Source organism: Gadus morhua, chromosome 4 (genome assembly GCF_902167405.1).
Source record: "Gadus morhua chromosome 4, gadMor3.0, whole genome shotgun sequence".
Lineage (NCBI taxonomy): Eukaryota > Metazoa > Chordata > Actinopteri > Gadiformes > Gadidae > Gadus > Gadus morhua.
The window spans coordinates 15017005-15035177 of NC_044051.1; the positions used below are offsets into that span (position 1 = coordinate 15017005).

At 41.7% G+C, this 18173-nt stretch overlaps 1 protein-coding gene across 2 annotated transcripts; it reads left to right on the plus strand.

The window, feature by feature from the left end:
* The first annotated feature begins 803 nt into the window (after positions 1-803).
* On the plus strand, positions 804-11546 carry LOC115542542 (myosin heavy chain, fast skeletal muscle). Of its 2 annotated transcripts, XM_030354829.1 has the most exons (41): positions 804-860; positions 1081-1116; positions 1219-1437; positions 1536-1679; positions 1770-1926; positions 2019-2046; positions 2191-2302; positions 2748-2840; positions 2923-2986; positions 3104-3202; positions 3341-3444; positions 3712-3850; positions 3973-4091; positions 4178-4327; positions 4418-4588; positions 4681-4981; positions 5126-5196; positions 5329-5416; positions 5522-5639; positions 5759-5882; positions 5975-6111; positions 6201-6456; positions 6554-6796; positions 6881-7057; positions 7152-7297; positions 7387-7477; positions 7566-7955; positions 8056-8182; positions 8357-8475; positions 8587-8783; positions 8869-9052; positions 9152-9317; positions 9420-9544; positions 9651-9959; positions 10060-10263; positions 10369-10494; positions 10573-10743; positions 10830-10934; positions 11028-11123; positions 11208-11339; positions 11439-11459. In XM_030354829.1, exons 3-41 carry the CDS (start codon positions 1231-1233, stop codon positions 11457-11459), a joined length of 5811 nt encoding a protein of 1936 aa, XP_030210689.1. In that variant the 5' UTR covers positions 804-860; positions 1081-1116; positions 1219-1230. The 2 variants fall into 2 exon arrangements, with proteins under 2 accessions (XP_030210689.1, XP_030210690.1); XM_030354830.1 differs by lacking the exons at positions 804-860; positions 1081-1116 and having other exon boundaries at positions 1231-1437; positions 11439-11546.
* Positions 11547-18173: the final 6627 nt, after the last annotated feature.

Here is an 18173-nt window from a genome sequence, read left to right on the forward strand (position 1 = left end):
TGTTGTACATTGTCTGTATTGTAGTATTTCTTTAGCTTTTTTGTTACAAGCATGTATTTTATTATATCAAACTGCGATTATTGCAGTTCGATGATTGAAAACATCTGATGGTTTCACAGAAAAGTGAGATGTAAAAACAACATGTTCCCTGTATCGTTGGACATTTAATACACATATTTCAATTGTTTGATGAATGGTATATACAAATGAAGATAAACACAATGGTAATTTCTTCCTCAAATACTTTCCGTCTGAATGACAGAATAGTCAAGAAAATATAAAGAACTTGGTTAACACCTTGAAAACGACATAAAACTATTGTTCATACCATAACATTTACATTACCGTTCATGTTTGTTTCTGAACACCAGTTAATATGAGTTATTGTTTTTGTGCAGGATTTTTTACATTTGTATGTACATGTACTCAAAAATCATATTTACATGCTGAAACATTACGCCCAAACGAAGAGATCAGGTTTCCCCATTGAAGCATAGTGCTTAGTAAGCAGTAAGCATCCTGTTATGGTCTTAATAGTGGGAACTTGGTATGTCATATTTATAGATTTTTACTTCTACCATAAGGTATGGATTTTTACTTTGTACCATGTCATATTTATAGATGTGTAAACTGCAATACAATAAAATGTAAAATTGTTACTTGGTCTTCATCTCATTTGTTAATTTGCTAATTGTAAATCAGCCAAAAAGCAGAGTACAAAGCATATGCAAATCAAATCTATTAGAGGGTTTGAGCCTCATGCCCATATTGAGTGTGGGCCCACCCAGTGTTCTGCTATATAACAGGACCCCAACAGGGTTAAACAGCTTGCAGGGCAGTTGACGAAGAAACAACTGGTGGTAAGTCAGAGTGACGCTTAAGCTCTCATTCATTCCAAACTTTGATGGATAGTTGGATTTTCATTTGAAACTGTTCGATTAGAGTGGATGCAAAGCAAGCCAAACTATTATAATCGTGTTTCCTATTAATATTTGTTTACGTGTCATTTTTATTTGTATTGAAGTAAGTGCTTGAGTAGTATCAGTTAAAATGCTTAAACATCATGTCTCTCAATTTCAGGGCTTAAATCTTTTTTCTCATTGGAAGAAAAAGAAGGTAAGAGTTATTTCATCTCAGCCATACCGATCTCTATGAGAAACAGTGTGAGGAAAATATCATATGCGATACATTAAAACATTTTCTATCTTTGTCTGACAGTAAGCGGCCACCATGAGTACGGACGCGGAGATGGCCTTATATGGCAAGGCTGCGATTTACCTCCGTAAGCCAGAAAAGGAGAGGCTTGAGTCCCAGAGCGCGCCCTTTGATGCCAAGAGTGCTGCATATGTGGCTGATGCTAAGGAGCTGTACGTCAAGTGTACCATCATTAAGAAGGAGGCTGGCAAAACCACAGTGAAAGTGTTGGCTACGGAAGAGGTATGCTGCTTGTGATTTATTGCTATGCAGAAAATAGTTTGAAACGTTTAAAGGTTAAAAAATGAAACGAAACGAAAGATGGGGTGTCTTTTTTTTAGGAGAGAACAGTCAAGGATGATGATGTCACACCCATGAACCCTCCCAAGTACGACAAAATTGAGGACATGGCCATGATGACCCATCTCAATGAAGCCTCTGTGTTGTATAACCTCAAAGAGCGTTATGCAGCATGGATGATCTACGTAAGATATTTTACCAACTAAATGAAGTAAAATAATATCTAATGATATCCCAGATCATATTAATGATCATGTCTGAACGATTTCCTTCAGACCTACTCTGGGCTGTTCTGTGCCACTGTAAACCCGTACAAGTGGCTCCCAGTGTACGATCAGGAGGTTGTCAATGCCTACAGAGGCAAGAAGCGTATGGAGGCACCACCCCATATCTTCTCTGTCTCTGACAATGCCATCCAGAACATGCTCACTGGTATGTACAAGAAAGTCGGGCAAAAATAAATGTTATGATGTATGGTCAACATTTTTGGATAAATGTAATACTTTGAATGGTTTTTTTTGCAGATCGGCAGAATCAGTCTGTCTTGATCACGTAAGTTTAAACCTGATGGTGTTGAGTTGGATGATTCAACATTACGTTGAATCATCAACATTAAGTAAAATATGACCTCACAAAAATTTCATGAAGAATCAGACAATGGAAAAAAACTCTAAATTACCTCATTTTCATACCCAGTGGAGAATCCGGTGCTGGAAAGACTGTGAACACCAAACGTGTCATCCAGTACTTTGCTACCATCGCAGTGGCTTCTGACAAGAAGAAGGACCAAGCCCCTGGAAAGATTCAGGTATGCTTTAAAAAAAAAATATATATATATATATATATATATATTAGGGATGGGCGTGAGGAATCGATTACTTGAGTACTGCTCGTTACAAATGAACTCGGTTGGTGGACAGGCAAACTCGAGTTTGCATAAACACACACAAAGTTTTCTGAAGCAAATGTATACATTTTCTGTGTGGCGCCACTAACGCATGCCGTGGGCACAAAGCAAATGAAACGTATCAAATTCCTGTGTGGCGCGTGCCGTGCCGTGTGCAGGCACGCCAGAATTCCAAAAGTTAAGAGATGGCGGTAAAAGCAAAGCGCAATAAGCGTAATCGATTCCTCACGCCCATCCCTAATATATATACATATATACATTTAAAAAAAAACATGACAGACATGACACACACAAAGGATGTAGGATGACCTGAGAACTGAGGATCAATACTGGAACTTCATCATAGGGGTCACTGGAGGACCAGATTATTGCAGCCAATCCCCTGCTGGAGGCCTACGGTAATGCCAAGACTGTGAGAAATGACAACTCATCTCGTTTCGTAAGTACAAACTTAGTATGTCAAACAAATTAAATAACATACTTCATCTTTGAAAAAAAACTGAAATGAGGCTTTTCTACAGGGTAAATTCATCAGAATCCATTTCGGTGCAACTGGTAAACTGGCCAGTGCTGACATTGAGACGTGTAAGTATCTTGTATCCAAATAACAACAAATTAACTCTCATTATTGGGGGTCTCATAATTGGTTTTGATCTCTTAATGTGTATCAAAACATAATAATAATATTTTAAAACCATGAAGATCTGCTGGAGAAATCCCGAGTGACATTCCAGCTTCCCGATGAGAGAGGCTATCACATCTTCTTTCAGATGATGTCCAACCACAAACCTGAAATTGTTGGTAAGATTAGTAGTGAGAAATAAATGTTGCAGTAAGTTGTATTGTTGTATAGGGTTGCCTTTAACTTATCATTCAGGATTCTGAAGTAGAAAAATAACAATTAGAATCATTAAAGTGACCATTTTCTATTTTCTGCAGAAATGTGCCTCATCACCACCAACCCCTACGACTTCCCCATGTGCAGTCAGGGTCATATCACTGTGGCCAGCATTAATGACAAAGAGGAGCTGGATGCTACTGATGTGAGTCAATGTTTACAACTACCTTAGGTAGGTATTTTAATCGGCAGGGACTAACCGGGACCAGAAAACTATGAGGACTTTAACTCAGTGTTACAGCCTGCGGAATCTACTCAGAATGGTTTCCGCCCGATCTCAGTGCGCTCTGCTCTGTCCGCGTACAGCAGAATCAGGAAATCTCTGTACAGTACAAACCAAGGTAGAGTTAATAGAGACTCTTTGAATACTCTTTGAATTTAATTTCATATTATATACTTTATTTTCCTACAGGATGCTATTGATATTTTGGGTTTCAATGGTGAGGAGAAGAATGCCATCTGGAAGTTCACTGGTGCTGTGCTTCACCACGGTAACATGAAGTTCAAGCAGAAGCAGCGTGAGGAGCAGGCTGAGCCTGACGGCACTGAGGGTGAGTTAAAAATGTTTTAAAACAACCACTGAACATTTCCAAAGTCCAGGTTTGCTGTCATTAAATGTATTCACTATCTGTACGAATTTGTCATCATTCTTTCTTTCATATGAAAAATGCAGAGGCCGACAAAATCTCCTACCTGCTTGGTCTCAACTCTGCTGACATGCTAAAGGGTTTGTGCTACCCCAGAGTGAAGGTCGGAAATGAGTTTGTCACTAAGGGACAGACAGTACCTCAGGTATGGAAATACCAAGGAATACCTTTCAAAAAGTAATTGCAATAGTTGTCATTTGTATGTATATCTAATCTTCCACCACGCTCTAGGTATACAACTCAGTGAGTGCCCTGGGCAAGTCTATCTACGAGAGGATGTTCTTGTGGATGGTCATCCGTATCAACCAGATGCTGGACACCAAGCAATCAAGATCATCCTATATTGGTGTCCTGGATATTGCTGGTTTTGAGATCTTTGATGTAAGATTCAATTTCTTATAACAACAATTTCCCTGGCTAAAAGCAGTGTCTACGTGGATGAACGTTCTCTAAACTAATGTTCTCTATCAGTACAACAGTATGGAGCAGCTGTGCATCAACTTCACCAATGAGAAACTGCAACAGTTCTTCAACCACACCATGTTCGTCCTGGAGCAAGAGGAGTACAAGAAGGAGGGCATTATCTGGGAGTTCATTGACTTCGGTATGGACTTGGCTGCCTGCATTGAGCTTATTGAGAAGGTAAACATGACTTATATAACTAAATATCACAATTCTAAGTGTGATTCAAAACTATCTTATCGTAATGTTTCCTAATATGTTTTTCTGCATAGCCAATGGGCATCTTCTCCATTCTTGAAGAAGAGTGCATGTTCCCCAAAGCCTCAGACACTTCCTTCAAGAACAAGCTGTATGAACAGCATCTTGGCAAAAACAAAGCATTTGAGAAGCCCAAGCCGGGGAAGGGCAAGGTTGAAGCTGACTTCGCCATGGTGCACTATGCTGGTACCGTGGGCTACAGCGTCGCGGGCTGGCTGGACAAGAACAAGGATCCCCTGAATGACTCTGTTATTGGACTGTACCAGAAGTCCTCAAACAAACTGATGCCTGTCCTGTACCCCGCTGTAGTGGAAGGTACATATTCATACCATGTCATCATAGTTAAAAACTGTTGACCCATTATATTGTAATACCCAATTATTTTGAAGCCATTTATTGCCTCTATTTTACAAACAAAAACTGGAACATTTTTTACTGATTAACAATAATCTAAAACAGAGGTCGGGGGTGCAAAGAAGGGAGGCAAGAAGAAGGGTGGCTCCATGCAGACTGTGTCATCACAATTCAGGGTAAGGTTAAACAAGCAATTACATGTGGAAATACATGTAATTTCATGCCATATTTCATATGTATTCTCTGAATTTGTTCTTTATCAGTTAATTTGTATATATTTCATATTTTATTCTGTGATGTGTCTTTAGGAGAACTTGGGCAAACTGATGACCAACCTGAGGAGCACCCATCCTCACTTTGTGCGTTGTCTCATTCCCAATGAAATTAAACTACCAGGTAATATTTCTTCAAATAATCTCTACATTCAAGGTTGATGTTTTAGTAGGATATAGCAAAATGAATGTCATATTTTAAAAGTAAAAAATCTATAACACTTCACAGGAATGATGGAGAACCACCTGGTTATCCACCAGCTGAGATGTAACGGTGTGCTGGAGGGCATCAGAATCTGCAGAAAGGGCTTTCCCAGCAGAATCCTCTATGCTGACTTCAAGCAGAGGTATTACCTAATTGACAGAACAATTCTATTGTCACGATAATACAATTCCTTTGCCTACATATATAAAACTTGTTTATATACACCTTTCTTTTAAACACTTAACATACTCACTCCTATAGATACAAAGTACTGAATGCCAGTGTCATTCCTGAGGGACAGTTCATTGACAACAAGAAGGCTTCTGAGAAGCTGCTTGGATCCATTGATGTGCCTCACGACGAGTACAAATTTGGACACACCAAGGTCTGTTTATTGTTGTCAAAAATTAAATATTTACCGGATACTTCCCTGATACTGAAAGATAGTCTCTGACAAGATGTCTTTCTTACATTAAGGTGTTCTTCAAAGCTGGTCTTCTGGGTACTCTTGAGGAGTTGCGAGATGAGAAGCTGGCATCTTTGGTCGGAATGATTCAGGCTCTCTCTCGGGGTTACCTCATGAGGAAGGAGTATGTGAAAATGACAGCTACAAGGTATGTTTCAAAAGATTGATACATAAGAAGTTTTGCTATTTTGTCAAATCAAAAATGTTGCATTAAAATGGACTGCCTTTTCGCCACAGGGAAGCTGTTTACACTATTCAGTACAACATCCGCTCATTCATGAATGTCAAAACCTGGCCATGGATGAAGGTGTACTACAAGATCAAGCCTCTTCTGAAGAGTGCTGAAACGGAGAAGGAGCTCTCTGCAATGAAGGAGAACTATGAGAAGATGAAGACAGACCTGGCCACTGCGCTGGCCAAGAAGAAGGAACTTGAGGAAAAGATGGTTTCTCTACTGCAGGAGAAGAATGATCTTGCGCTGCAAGTGGCCTCTGTAAGTAAAAATGTTTATCCGTCTCAACATGTACACACAATGAGATACATGTGATATGATATTTGATATGACTGATATGATGACACATTTTAAACAGGAAGGAGATAATCTGAATGATGCTGAAGAGAGGTGTGAGGGACTCATCAAGAGTAAGATCCAGCTGGAGGCTAAACTCAAGGAGACAACCGAGAGACTAGAGGATGAAGAGGAAATGAATGCTGAGTTGACTGCCAAGAAGAGGAAACTGGAGGATGAATGCTCTGAGCTCAAGAAGGACATTGATGACCTGGAGCTTACCTTGGCCAAAGTGGAGAAGGAGAAACATGCCACTGAGAACAAGGTTTGCAAAGATTCTTTGAAAGGAGATTAAATAAAATACAAATAAGCATGTTCCAAGCATTACACATAATTTTGTTTTGTTTAGGTGAAGAACCTTACAGAGGAGATGGCCTCTCAGGATGAGAGCGTTGCTAAGCTATCAAAAGAGAAGAAAGCCCTCCAAGAGGCACATCAGCAGACTCTTGATGACCTACAGGCAGAGGAAGACAAAGTGAACACTCTGACCAAGGCCAAGACCAAGCTTGAACAGCAAGTGGATGATGTGAGGTTCCTTTCTAACCCTCCTTTCTGACATTAGAAAAAACATGGTAATTCTTTTGAAATGCAGTCAAATAAAATATAATTTTTAATTGCAGCTTGAAGGTTCTCTGGAACAAGAGAAAAAACTCCGTATGGACCTTGAGAGAGCCAAGCGAAAGCTTGAGGGTGACCTGAAATTGGCTCAGGAATCAATAATGGATCTGGAAAATGACAAACAGCAGTCTGATGAGAAACTCAAAAAGTAATGTGATTGAACAAAAATCGTGCTTTTGAGTAGAAAGATTCACAAGAAGTATGTTAATAAGTTATGTGGTATTGTTTCATCATCAGGAAAGACTTTGAGACCAGTCAGCTTCTAAGCAAGATTGAGGATGAGCAGTCCCTGGGTGCTCAGCTTCAAAAGAAGATCAAGGAGCTTCAGGTAAGACAATATATATGACAATCCCACATGAATGTTTCATAAATATTAGTACATTCTTACAAAGTATTATGTGTTCCTTACTTATTAGGCCCGTATTGAAGAGCTGGAGGAGGAAATTGAGGCTGAGCGTGCTGCTCGTGCCAAGGTTGAGAAGCAGAGAGCTGATCTCTCCAGAGAACTTGAAGAGATCAGTGAGAGGCTTGAGGAGGCTGGTGGAGCCACTTCCGCTCAGATTGAGATGAACAAGAAGCGTGAGGCTGAGTTCCAGAAGCTGCGTCGTGACCTTGAGGAGTCCACCCTGCAGCATGAAGCCACTGCTGCTGCTCTGCGTAAGAAGCAGGCTGACAGTGTAGCAGAGCTGGGAGAGCAGATTGACAACCTCCAGCGTGTCAAGCAGAAGCTTGAGAAGGAGAAGAGCGAGTACAAGATGGAGATTGATGACCTCTCAAGCAACATGGAAGCAGTTGCAAAGGCCAAGGTGAATTATCTTTCAAATTAAAAATAACATATTATAATTAATACTATATAATCTGTATAAGAAACCACTTGTGCTAACAAGTAAAACGTTGTATCACCAGGGAAATCTGGAGAAGATGTGCCGTACCCTGGAGGACCAGCTGAGTGAAATCAAGGCCAAGAGTGATGAGAACAGTCGCCAGATAAATGACATCAGTGCTCAGAGAGCAAGGCTGTTGACAGAGAATGGTAAGTATTCACAATTACTTAAAGAAAAACCTGCATATTAGAATAGCCCTAATGATAACCATAAATAACCTTAACACTAACCACCAACAAATGCAACCCAACCTTATTCATATATTTAGGGGGAAAATGTGGTATTGCTATATTTTATAGCTAACAATTGATGTCATCACCTAGGTGAGTTTGGTCGTCAGCTCGAGGAGAAAGAGGGTCTCGTCTCCCAGCTTACCAGAGGCAAGCAGGCCTTTACTCAGCAGATTGAGGAGCTGAAGAGGCTCAATGAGGAGGAAGTCAAGGTAAACCATCATTTTTATTCATTTAATTTCATGATTTCATTATGTCATTGCAGATTTTACATTTCTGTATATTTAGATGTGTGAATTTATTGAGACAATCACCTTTTGCAGGCCAAGAATGCTCTTGCTCATGGTGTGCAATCAGCTCGCCATGACTGTGACCTTCTGAGGGAGCAGTTTGAGGAGGAGCAGGAGGCCAAGGCTGAGCTGCAGCGTGGAATGTCCAAGGCCAACGGTGAGGTGGCTCAGTGGAGGACAAAGTATGAAACTGATGCTATCCAGCGCACTGAGGAGCTAGAGGAGTCCAAGTGAGTCAAATACTTAATATTTTATCTAAAGTACACGTTCTATTTGATGAATGTCCACAAATTAAACCATGTCATACTTTAACAGGAAAAAGCTTGCCCAGCGCCTTCAGGAGGCTGAGGAACAGATTGAGGCAGTGAACTCAAAATGTGCCTCTCTGGAGAAGACCAAACAGAGACTCCAGGGTGAGGTGGAGGATCTCATGATTGATGTGGAGAGGGCCAACGGACTGGCTGCCAACCTTGACAAGAAGCAGAGGAACTTTGACAAGGTGTGTTGTCATTCATTGAAATGACTGTTTAAATATTTGTATCCTATGATTCATCTTCAAATGCTAAATATTTATCACTTTATTAACAATGTTGTGCAGGTTTTGGCTGACTGGAAGCAGAAATATGAGGAGGGCCATGCAGAGCTTGAAGGAACTCAGAAAGAGGCTCGTTCTCTCGGCACTGAGCTTTTCAAGATGAAGAACTCCTATGAAGAAGCCCTGGATCAGCTGGAGACCCTGAAGCGGGAAAACAAGAACCTCCAACGTGAGTAAAACTGTTCATTTTTCGAATTTACGTTTTGAAGATGACTACATAATTTGCTTTAATGGGATGTATAACAATATCAATATGTAAACCTCTAAACAGAGGAGATTTCCGACCTGACTGAACAAATTGGTGAGACTGGAAAGAGCATCCATGAGCTGGAGAAATCAAAGAAGCAGGTGGAGACAGAGAAGTGTGAGATCCAGACAGCCCTAGAGGAAGCTGAGGTGATAAGGATTCACAAAAATTTGAAATCATGCAGCTATCCTTTTTAAATTCAGCATTTGAATTTGTCCTTTCAATTAAACATTCAAACATTGTTTTGTCATTTAGGGTACTCTGGAGCATGAGGAATCCAAGATTCTGCGTGTCCAGCTGGAGCTCAACCAGATTAAGGGTGAGGTTGACAGGAAGCTGGCTGAGAAGGATGAAGAGATGGAGCAGATCAAGAGGAACAGCCTGAGGATCACTGACTCCATGCAGAGCACGCTGGACTCTGAGGTCAGGAGCAGGAATGATGCCCTGAGAATCAAGAAGAAGATGGAGGGAGACCTGAATGAGATGGAGATCCAACTGAGCCATGCCAACCGCCAGGCTGCTGAGGCTCAGAAGCAGCTGAGAAATGTCCAGGGACAGCTGAAGGTAAGAAATATAAGTAAATAGAAATGCATGCACATTTAAAATAGAGTTTCTTTTATATTTTGTTGTGGTCTTTTCACATCTATTTTCACGTGAATATTAGGATGCCCAACTGCATCTTGATGATGCTGTCAGAGGAGGTGAGGACCTAAAGGAGCAGGCTGCCATGGTAGACCGTAGGAACGGTCTCATGGTGGCTGAAATTGAGGAGCTGAGGGCAGCTCTGGAACAGACAGAGAGAGGCCGCAAAGTGGCTGAGCAAGAGCTCATTGATGCCAGTGAGCGCGTTGGACTTCTGCACTCTCAGGTAAACAAATAAACGTATTCTTCCAAGAAATGCTCCCAAATTTTCAAAAAAAATTACATAAACAACATTATTATTACTGCTTGCAAAAATTGAAATTTATTTCAGAATACAAGTCTTCTGAATACAAAGAAGAAGATTGAGACTGACTTGGTCCAAGTCCAGGGTGAGGTGGACGACACTGTCCAGGAAGCCAGGAATGCTGAAGAGAAGGCCAAGAAGGCCATCACTGATGTAGGTTTGCCATTATTTGTTACTTTATTGATTTGGACGTGTTTGAACTCTTGATTAATAGGCTATATTTAATATTAGGCTGCCATGATGGCTGAGGAGCTGAAGAAAGAGCAGGATACTAGTTCTCACCTGGAGAGGATGAAGAAGAACCTGGAGGTCACAGTGAAAGACCTGCAGCACCGCCTGGATGAGGCTGAGAACCTGGCCATGAAGGGTGGCAAGAAGCAGCTCCAGAAACTGGAGTCCAGAGTAGGATAATGTCACAAAAGGATGTCCATACAGTTCAAATGTATTAAAAGTAAAGTATATTCATTGAATATATTTGATTTCTTAAGGTGCGTGAGCTGGAAACAGAGGTTGAGGGAGAACAGAGACGTGGAGTTGATGCTGTTAAGGGTGTCCGCAAATATGAGAGGAGAGTAAAGGAACTCACCTACCAGGTATGCCACCTTATATTGAAAATAATATTCAAAACCATCAATATCAAAAAGTTTTATACTTAAGTTTTGAGGCACAACAATTTATCACTTTAGACTGAAGAGGATAAGAAGAATGGTGCTAGACTCCAGGATCTTGTCGATAAGCTGCAGATGAAGGTGAAGGCTTACAAGAGGCAGGCTGAGGAAGCGGTAAGTAGAAAATACATAACAAAATCCTGTTATTGCATCAATTTTTGTACTTTTAATATAAACAAAATATGAATGTTCATACAGGAGGAGCAGGCCAATTCTTACCTGTCCAAGTGCAGGAAGGTTCAACATGAGCTGGAGGAGGCTGAGGAACGAGCTGACATTGCTGAGACTCAGGTCAACAAGCTAAGGACTAAGGGCCGTGATGCTGGCAAGGCAAGTTCACCACTATATAAGCCCATTAACTTAGAAAGCAATTCAATGCAAATAAAATTACGGTTGGTTTGATGATTTACTTTTTTTTCTCTTCCCCAGGGAAAGGAAGCAGCTGAATAAATTGTATTGCATCATTGTACATTTTCTAAGACATGTCATCTATGATCAACCCAAATTGTAAGTTCAATAAAATATTATTACAAAGTCTCTTTTTTGGTGGTTGTTTCAATGATTAATTTATTAATGTGAATAAAAAACGGACCTTAAACACATTTCGATATTTATGACACACAATATATTATTGTGGTGTGCACACACAGACATAATTCCCTAAACCGTTAGCACCATTATTAACCGTGGCTTCTTTAAGAACTCCCCCAGTTGGAAGATATAAAAGGTGATTGTTGAGACACACACTACATTGGTGAACTTTGGGGATGATTCGGGAGCCCTCATCACAGCGGACAAGGCAAAGTACTATTCTAGGCTCATCTACTGGCCACGTTCGGACTGACTGATGAAAAATGCGCCTGACTGAAGTGCATAATGCTCTGCTTCCAGGCATGGCGTTTCACCTGGAATTTTGCCTTGGCGGAAGTAGCTAAACCCCTGATAGGGGCTGATTTCCTGTGGACATATTGATTATTGGTGGATGGCATCCTCTGCCTTTCAGGCATAAAACGCTGCCAAAGCTTTCTAGCATCTAATTGACTCAGTCAGCTCCGTCAATTAGATGGGGGATCTCCAATTACCGTTCATCTTTTTCGATAACATCCTCATTTCCAGCGTCTAAAAAGAAGAGCCCCTGTTCCACCTGCGGACCCTTTTCGCCTGCCTCGACCATCATGGTCGAGGCATCTTGAACCACCATCTTGAACCAAGTGAAATGTCCATTTGGATGGTCTTCAATTGATTTCCCTGGGCATCACATCATTAAGGAAGTAGTGGTGCCTTTACTATCCAAGGTGTCTGCTGTGGTTGACTTCCCTAGGCCACAGTCAGGGCGCGCCAGGATCTTTTGGGGACGACCTTTTACTGTCGTTTGGTCCCCGTCAGGGCGCCGTTGGGAGTTTTTTGAGATGCTTGAGTGTTATCTAGGTCATGTCAATGTGGACCTTGTGGGCCCGCTTCCCCCCTCCTGTGGGTTGATCTACCTTTTTACTGTGGTGGTATCGGATGTAGCAGCAGATGTAGCTCGGGCCTTCATCAGGGTTTGGGTTGCCCGTTTTGGCGTGCCATCTGACATCTTATCCGACCGCGGCCTGCAATTCACCTCCACAATCTGGGGTGAGATAGGCCAGAGCCTCAGGATCAGGCTTCACCGCACCACTACCTAAGACCCTCAGGAAAGGAGCGCTTCCACCGCTTGATGGAGCCCGCCCTGAGAGCCAGCCTAAAGGGCAAGGGCTGGTGCGACCGGCTCATGTGGGTCATGCTGGAGATCAGGACCATGCCCAAGAAGGATCTTCAATCCTCTGCCATGGAGTTAGTGTACGGCGACTACATCCCCCACAACCAATGCCCTTGTTTTGTAAAGTCTCAACTTTCTGCCCACCTGGACACCACGGGGGCACTTGTGCCCGTGCCCACTGAACACGGCCTGCCCTGATCCATGGTTACCTCCAGGCTACAGAGTATGTATGCGGCAGGCACGTCACTCCCAGGGGACACCTGCAGCCACGATGATCCTTTCTGGATGGTCGAGCCGGGGTCTAAGGCTTTAATTGTAGCCATTGCTGGTAGGCTGGACCATATCTCTGTGGACCGTCTGAAGCCCGCTCATCAGGACCTGGGGAGGCCTATCGTACTGGCCAAGCCTCAACGACATGGTGCTCTCACACCAAAATTGTACCGGGGGCGAAAATTGTACCGCCTACGTAATCCGCGTTCGGAAATTGTCTGGCAACGGAAAATTGCGTCGAAAGTTCCCTGGCAACGGACGATTGCGTCGAACGTTGCCTGGCAACAGACGATTGCGTTGAATGATGACGTAGGAAGGTTCATGAACATTCGCGAACATTCACGCTCATTCATTGAGCGTCACAAGACGAAATAACATTAAACAGACAACACTTATTTGACAAATGACATTTATTAGAGTTGCTAACTTTATATTTGTATTGTATTTAATTGTTTAATCACATTTAGCTAGTAAACTGAGTGTATTAACACAAGCTAGCTAGACTATGATACACTTTAAACACTCTATAATGCTAGCTATATTCAATACAATACAAATATAAACTAAAAACAAGTGTTATCTGTATTATGTTAGGCAACATGAGCACAAATGTTGTCTTTGGCAACATGAGCGTGAATGTTTTTTGAAACCTGCCTGGCAACGGACAATCGCGTCGAACGATGAAGCAATGTTTCGAACTCAGATTATGATGAGATTATTATTTTCGCCCCCCATACAATTTTGGTGTGACAGTGCCTTGAACTGCGGAAAGGTACTCTTGCCTTCCTGATTTACACTTGTACAGACATTGGCACAAACCACTCCATCTGTGAAATGTATTGGTGATCCATTAATCATTGCTTCTATACAGTCCTGATTTGCAGTTGACATTTCAAATGTGTAGGATGCAGGCTAGTTTTGGTGTGTTTCTCTGTGAATAACAAGGTACCTCAAAACAAGTCCTGCATCCAAAAGGATCTGTCTTAACAATTGATACCCGCATCCGCCCGATCTTCGGGTGACCAGACGTTCCGATTTTGTGTTGCGTGTTCCACTTCCCGACAAATGAACCAAAAGCCACATAGAAAGAATAAAGCATCCTGCATATTTCAACAATGTCTGTGTGGGCATATGCAGCAGGGATGATCACACAGTGGAATGCTTATGGAAAACCAGCGGACGAGCGCTGGGCATGAGATGTTACAAATAGACGCTACAACTAAAAACAGAAATGAGAGAAGAAATCGTCCCAAGAAGATCTGGGCTGAACTGATTCGGTCTGCTTGTCTTGATCAGCGATTGGGCGCAAACACTTCAAATGTATTGGCTGAGAGAAAAGAAGGGCGGAGATGATCAGCATACTAGAGAGACGCCATCTTTTTTTACACGGTTTGATGCTCAAAACTGTGTTTTTGAAGGACTCTTGAAGGACTTCATTACGGCGTAATTACTATGGCGTTTTTTACTTCTTATTGAAGGTGATGCGTGACTGATGAGGTTGTTTTCTGGCAGTGTTGGCTAGCCATAGCAACACCTCTACCCAAGCCCCCCACATTGCATTTACATCAGAATGAAACACAACAAACCGCCAATGTGTGTAGGGTCCAGGAGGGTAAATTGGTGTGCTAGCTCAAGCAGGCAATTTACCTCGGGCAGTGTTAACACGCTGACCATTGCGCGAAAAAGGCGCGTGCAGCTCCTGCTGCGGGCGTGGTTTCTCCTGCATGAAATGAGTGAAGTCGGACTGGAGGTCTCGCCTAGCCAATGATACTCTGAACAGCCTCATGCAAATCTCAATGCATGACCCTCCTCTTGACGAATAGATCTCACTAAATGAAGTCACTAAATGTTGGAATACTGGCAGAAGGTCACGTTCTGTGACTGAGGGTGTTGGTTGTCATCTTGAAGCTTAACAAATCTAGACTGGAAATAAATATATTATTTTATCAACATAATGTATTGTGTTTTTATTATATTATCAGTAAGTAACAACACAAAATGTAAAAAATATTCATGGGAAAAGAAATTTTTAACTAAAAAGTTAGTTTTAACCCCTGCCCGCCGCCCCTGCGAGCGCAACTGTGTGGATTGATGGCCAGCTCACGACACTATTTGAACAACACCTGTCTGAGAATTCAGAACGGGCTAATGCCACAACTAAGTCTAATGATGTTTTCATTGCTGCTGATATACGGCCATTCTCCATTGTTGAGAACACAGGTTTTAAACATATGATGAAGGTAAACATACTCTAATCTTAAATCAATGCTGAAATATACTGCACATTACTTGAAACCTGAATATTATTGACTGAATGAACTCAATATAATATGTCTTTAGTATGATTACCTTGTATGACTTGATTCAGTAGGCCTATGATTATGCTGTTAAATGAGTGCCAAATATCTGAATGCAATGAAAATGAAGTGTATTTTTATTATTTTCTAAGGTGATTGAGCCCAGGCATGCAGTTCCTTCTCATCCACACCTCAGCTAGAAAGTCATACCAGCTAGGCATAAAGAAAAAAAATCTGCTGTGGTCCACCACCTGTCCAGTGCATCTTCTGTAGCACTCAAAACCGATGGGTGGACACATCCAGAGCTACAGAGAGCTACTTAACTGTGACTGCCCATCACATCACCTCTGAGTGGGACATGGTAAACCATGTTTTACAAACTCACCCCATTTATGACCGGCACTTAAGGAGGCGGTGTTGGAGTGGGACTTGGAGTGGCCAGGAGTAGCAATTCCTGTCACAACAGACAATGCTAAAAATAATGTAAAAGCAGTCAGTGAAGCAGGACTGAGCCCCCACATCGGATGTTTTGCACATACAATTAACTTAGCAGCACAGAAAGCAACAGGACTCAGCCAGGTGTCCTGAGTGCTAGGTAGAGTCAGAAAGGTTTTGTCTTCTTTTCATCGTAGCACAACAGCTGCAGAGAAAACCTGATGGGAAGGTAATCTACTTCCTGTCATGATTTCCTCCACAAACGCCCTTTACCCAAGTTTTAAGACCCTCCCTCATGTGGTTTAGCCTGTTGTGACACCATCTACAACAGCCTCATCACAGAGATTGTCACCATGGAAGAACAGGTATTGACTTAATTTTCTTGAGCATAAAATGTCCGAAATGCTTCATTTTAAACACTTGCCTACTAATTATTTAATTCATTTTTCAGTCATTTAATTTTGCAGAAAGATGAGGTCACAGGGACAACAGCAGCCAGTTCATCCTCAGCAAGAGAACACCCAGATCCAGAGTTAATTGTATGCTTCAGGACAAGGAGGTGAGAAAAAGGCATGCTGTGCACCAGCTGGTAAGGGAAGAGGTTACCTCGTACAAAGCAGTGGACTGCATTTCACTGGCTTCCAATTAAACACTGAATCAACTTCAAAATCGTACTCATCACCTACGAGGCCCTCAACAGCCTAGCCCCCCCCTACCTTGCCGACCTCCTCCATCACCACGCCCCCTCCCTATTCCTCACGTCCAATTCTGCAAACCTGCTACAAGTTCCACGGACTGAGCGACGGACTTGGGGTGATCGGGCCTTCTCAGTTGCTGCCCCCACCCTTTGGAATTCACTCCCCTCCCACATCAAAGTCTCTCCAACCCTCTTTTCTTTCAAATCTGCCCTCAAAACATACCTTTTCACACTAGCCTTCCCCACCTAACTCCCACCTTATTCTTCATGTTTTTTTTATTCCTAGTCTGTTTTACAAAGTTTTGATAGGGCAATATGTAAAGCGTCTTAAAGTACCATATTAAGCGCTATATAAATTTCATTTATTATTATTATTATTATTATTATTATTATTATTATTATTATTATATTAAAGCATCCATTAAGTAGCATGCCATGGGAAATTTAATTAATAATAGTCAATGCAGTAATAAGCATAAACAAGATTTTAATCCAGTTAACTATTGCCTAGTAATAGTTTACTAATGGTGTTCAAGATAATTAAGATGTTAATGTATACATTATTTAATAGGGTGTTGCTTTACTCTCACCTCTCAAAATTAATATCTCGTTATTTTTTTACGTTATCTCGATACACGATATATATCTCAATATATTTTGAATCTCCTCTAGAGCACATCATAAATGCTCGATTCAACCATGTCTGGCATAATGTTACGTCAGTAATAATTCTAGTATTCTGTATAAGTCTGCATGTAGATTACATGAAACAACATATTGTTTAAACTCATTAGTGCTTTCTATTGGAACAATTTAGAACTTGCACATAAGAAAAGGAAAGTCACAGCAAGTAAGATTTACCAACACAGCATTTATTCAAACCGTTAACTATTTATTAGCGGTTTGAATAATAATTATTACATACGTATACACTGCCAGACGACGGATCCAGTGCTATTCCTTTTCGAAACCAAATCCTCAGTTTCCATCCTTTTTTCTCTCTCTCGCTGTTCTCACGCACCGGTCGGAGGTACACACACCTACAGCAGCGCGCCATCCAGACTACGTCACACACGCGTGTCCATGAGAATCTCGCAGACTCGCAACGGGCAGGGGAATGAATGTGTTTAATGCATAATGAGTCTGTGAGGTAGAGAGCCACAGGAAAGAGCGAGAAAAGGGAACATGTCCACGGAAGAGGCAGTGAATGAAGTATTGATTAGACAGAGATTTATTAGATGGGCCTAACTAATAAACCGTTGGAACACACAAGACCGGAAACCATAGCAACACCGGTAAACAAACCCCGAGAAGCCCAATCCCTATGAGCTCCCCCCCCATCCGGAGGCGCACAGAGCTTTTGGCCGTGATATTATATATACAATTATATTACATTATATGCTATTATATATAGAGCTCCGGGAGTCGCAAACGGCAACAATCACTTCCCCCGAAGTGATTGTTGCCGAATGGCTCAGTTTATGGCGAAATAATATGGCCTAATTCACACAGGGAATAGCGTTTTCTTCTACAACTTCAGAAAACGTACCAGAAAAATTCCCCCGATACGCGTCTACGTTCACTTTCTATGGGATTTTGTCGCCCCGTCGTGTTTGGTGTGAACGCACAACGAGTATGCCGGCGGCGGCAAAAAGAAACAGATTACGTGCCAATTTGTATTCGATGTTCGCGAAAGGGGCATTTTATACATCCCCTGGAGAACA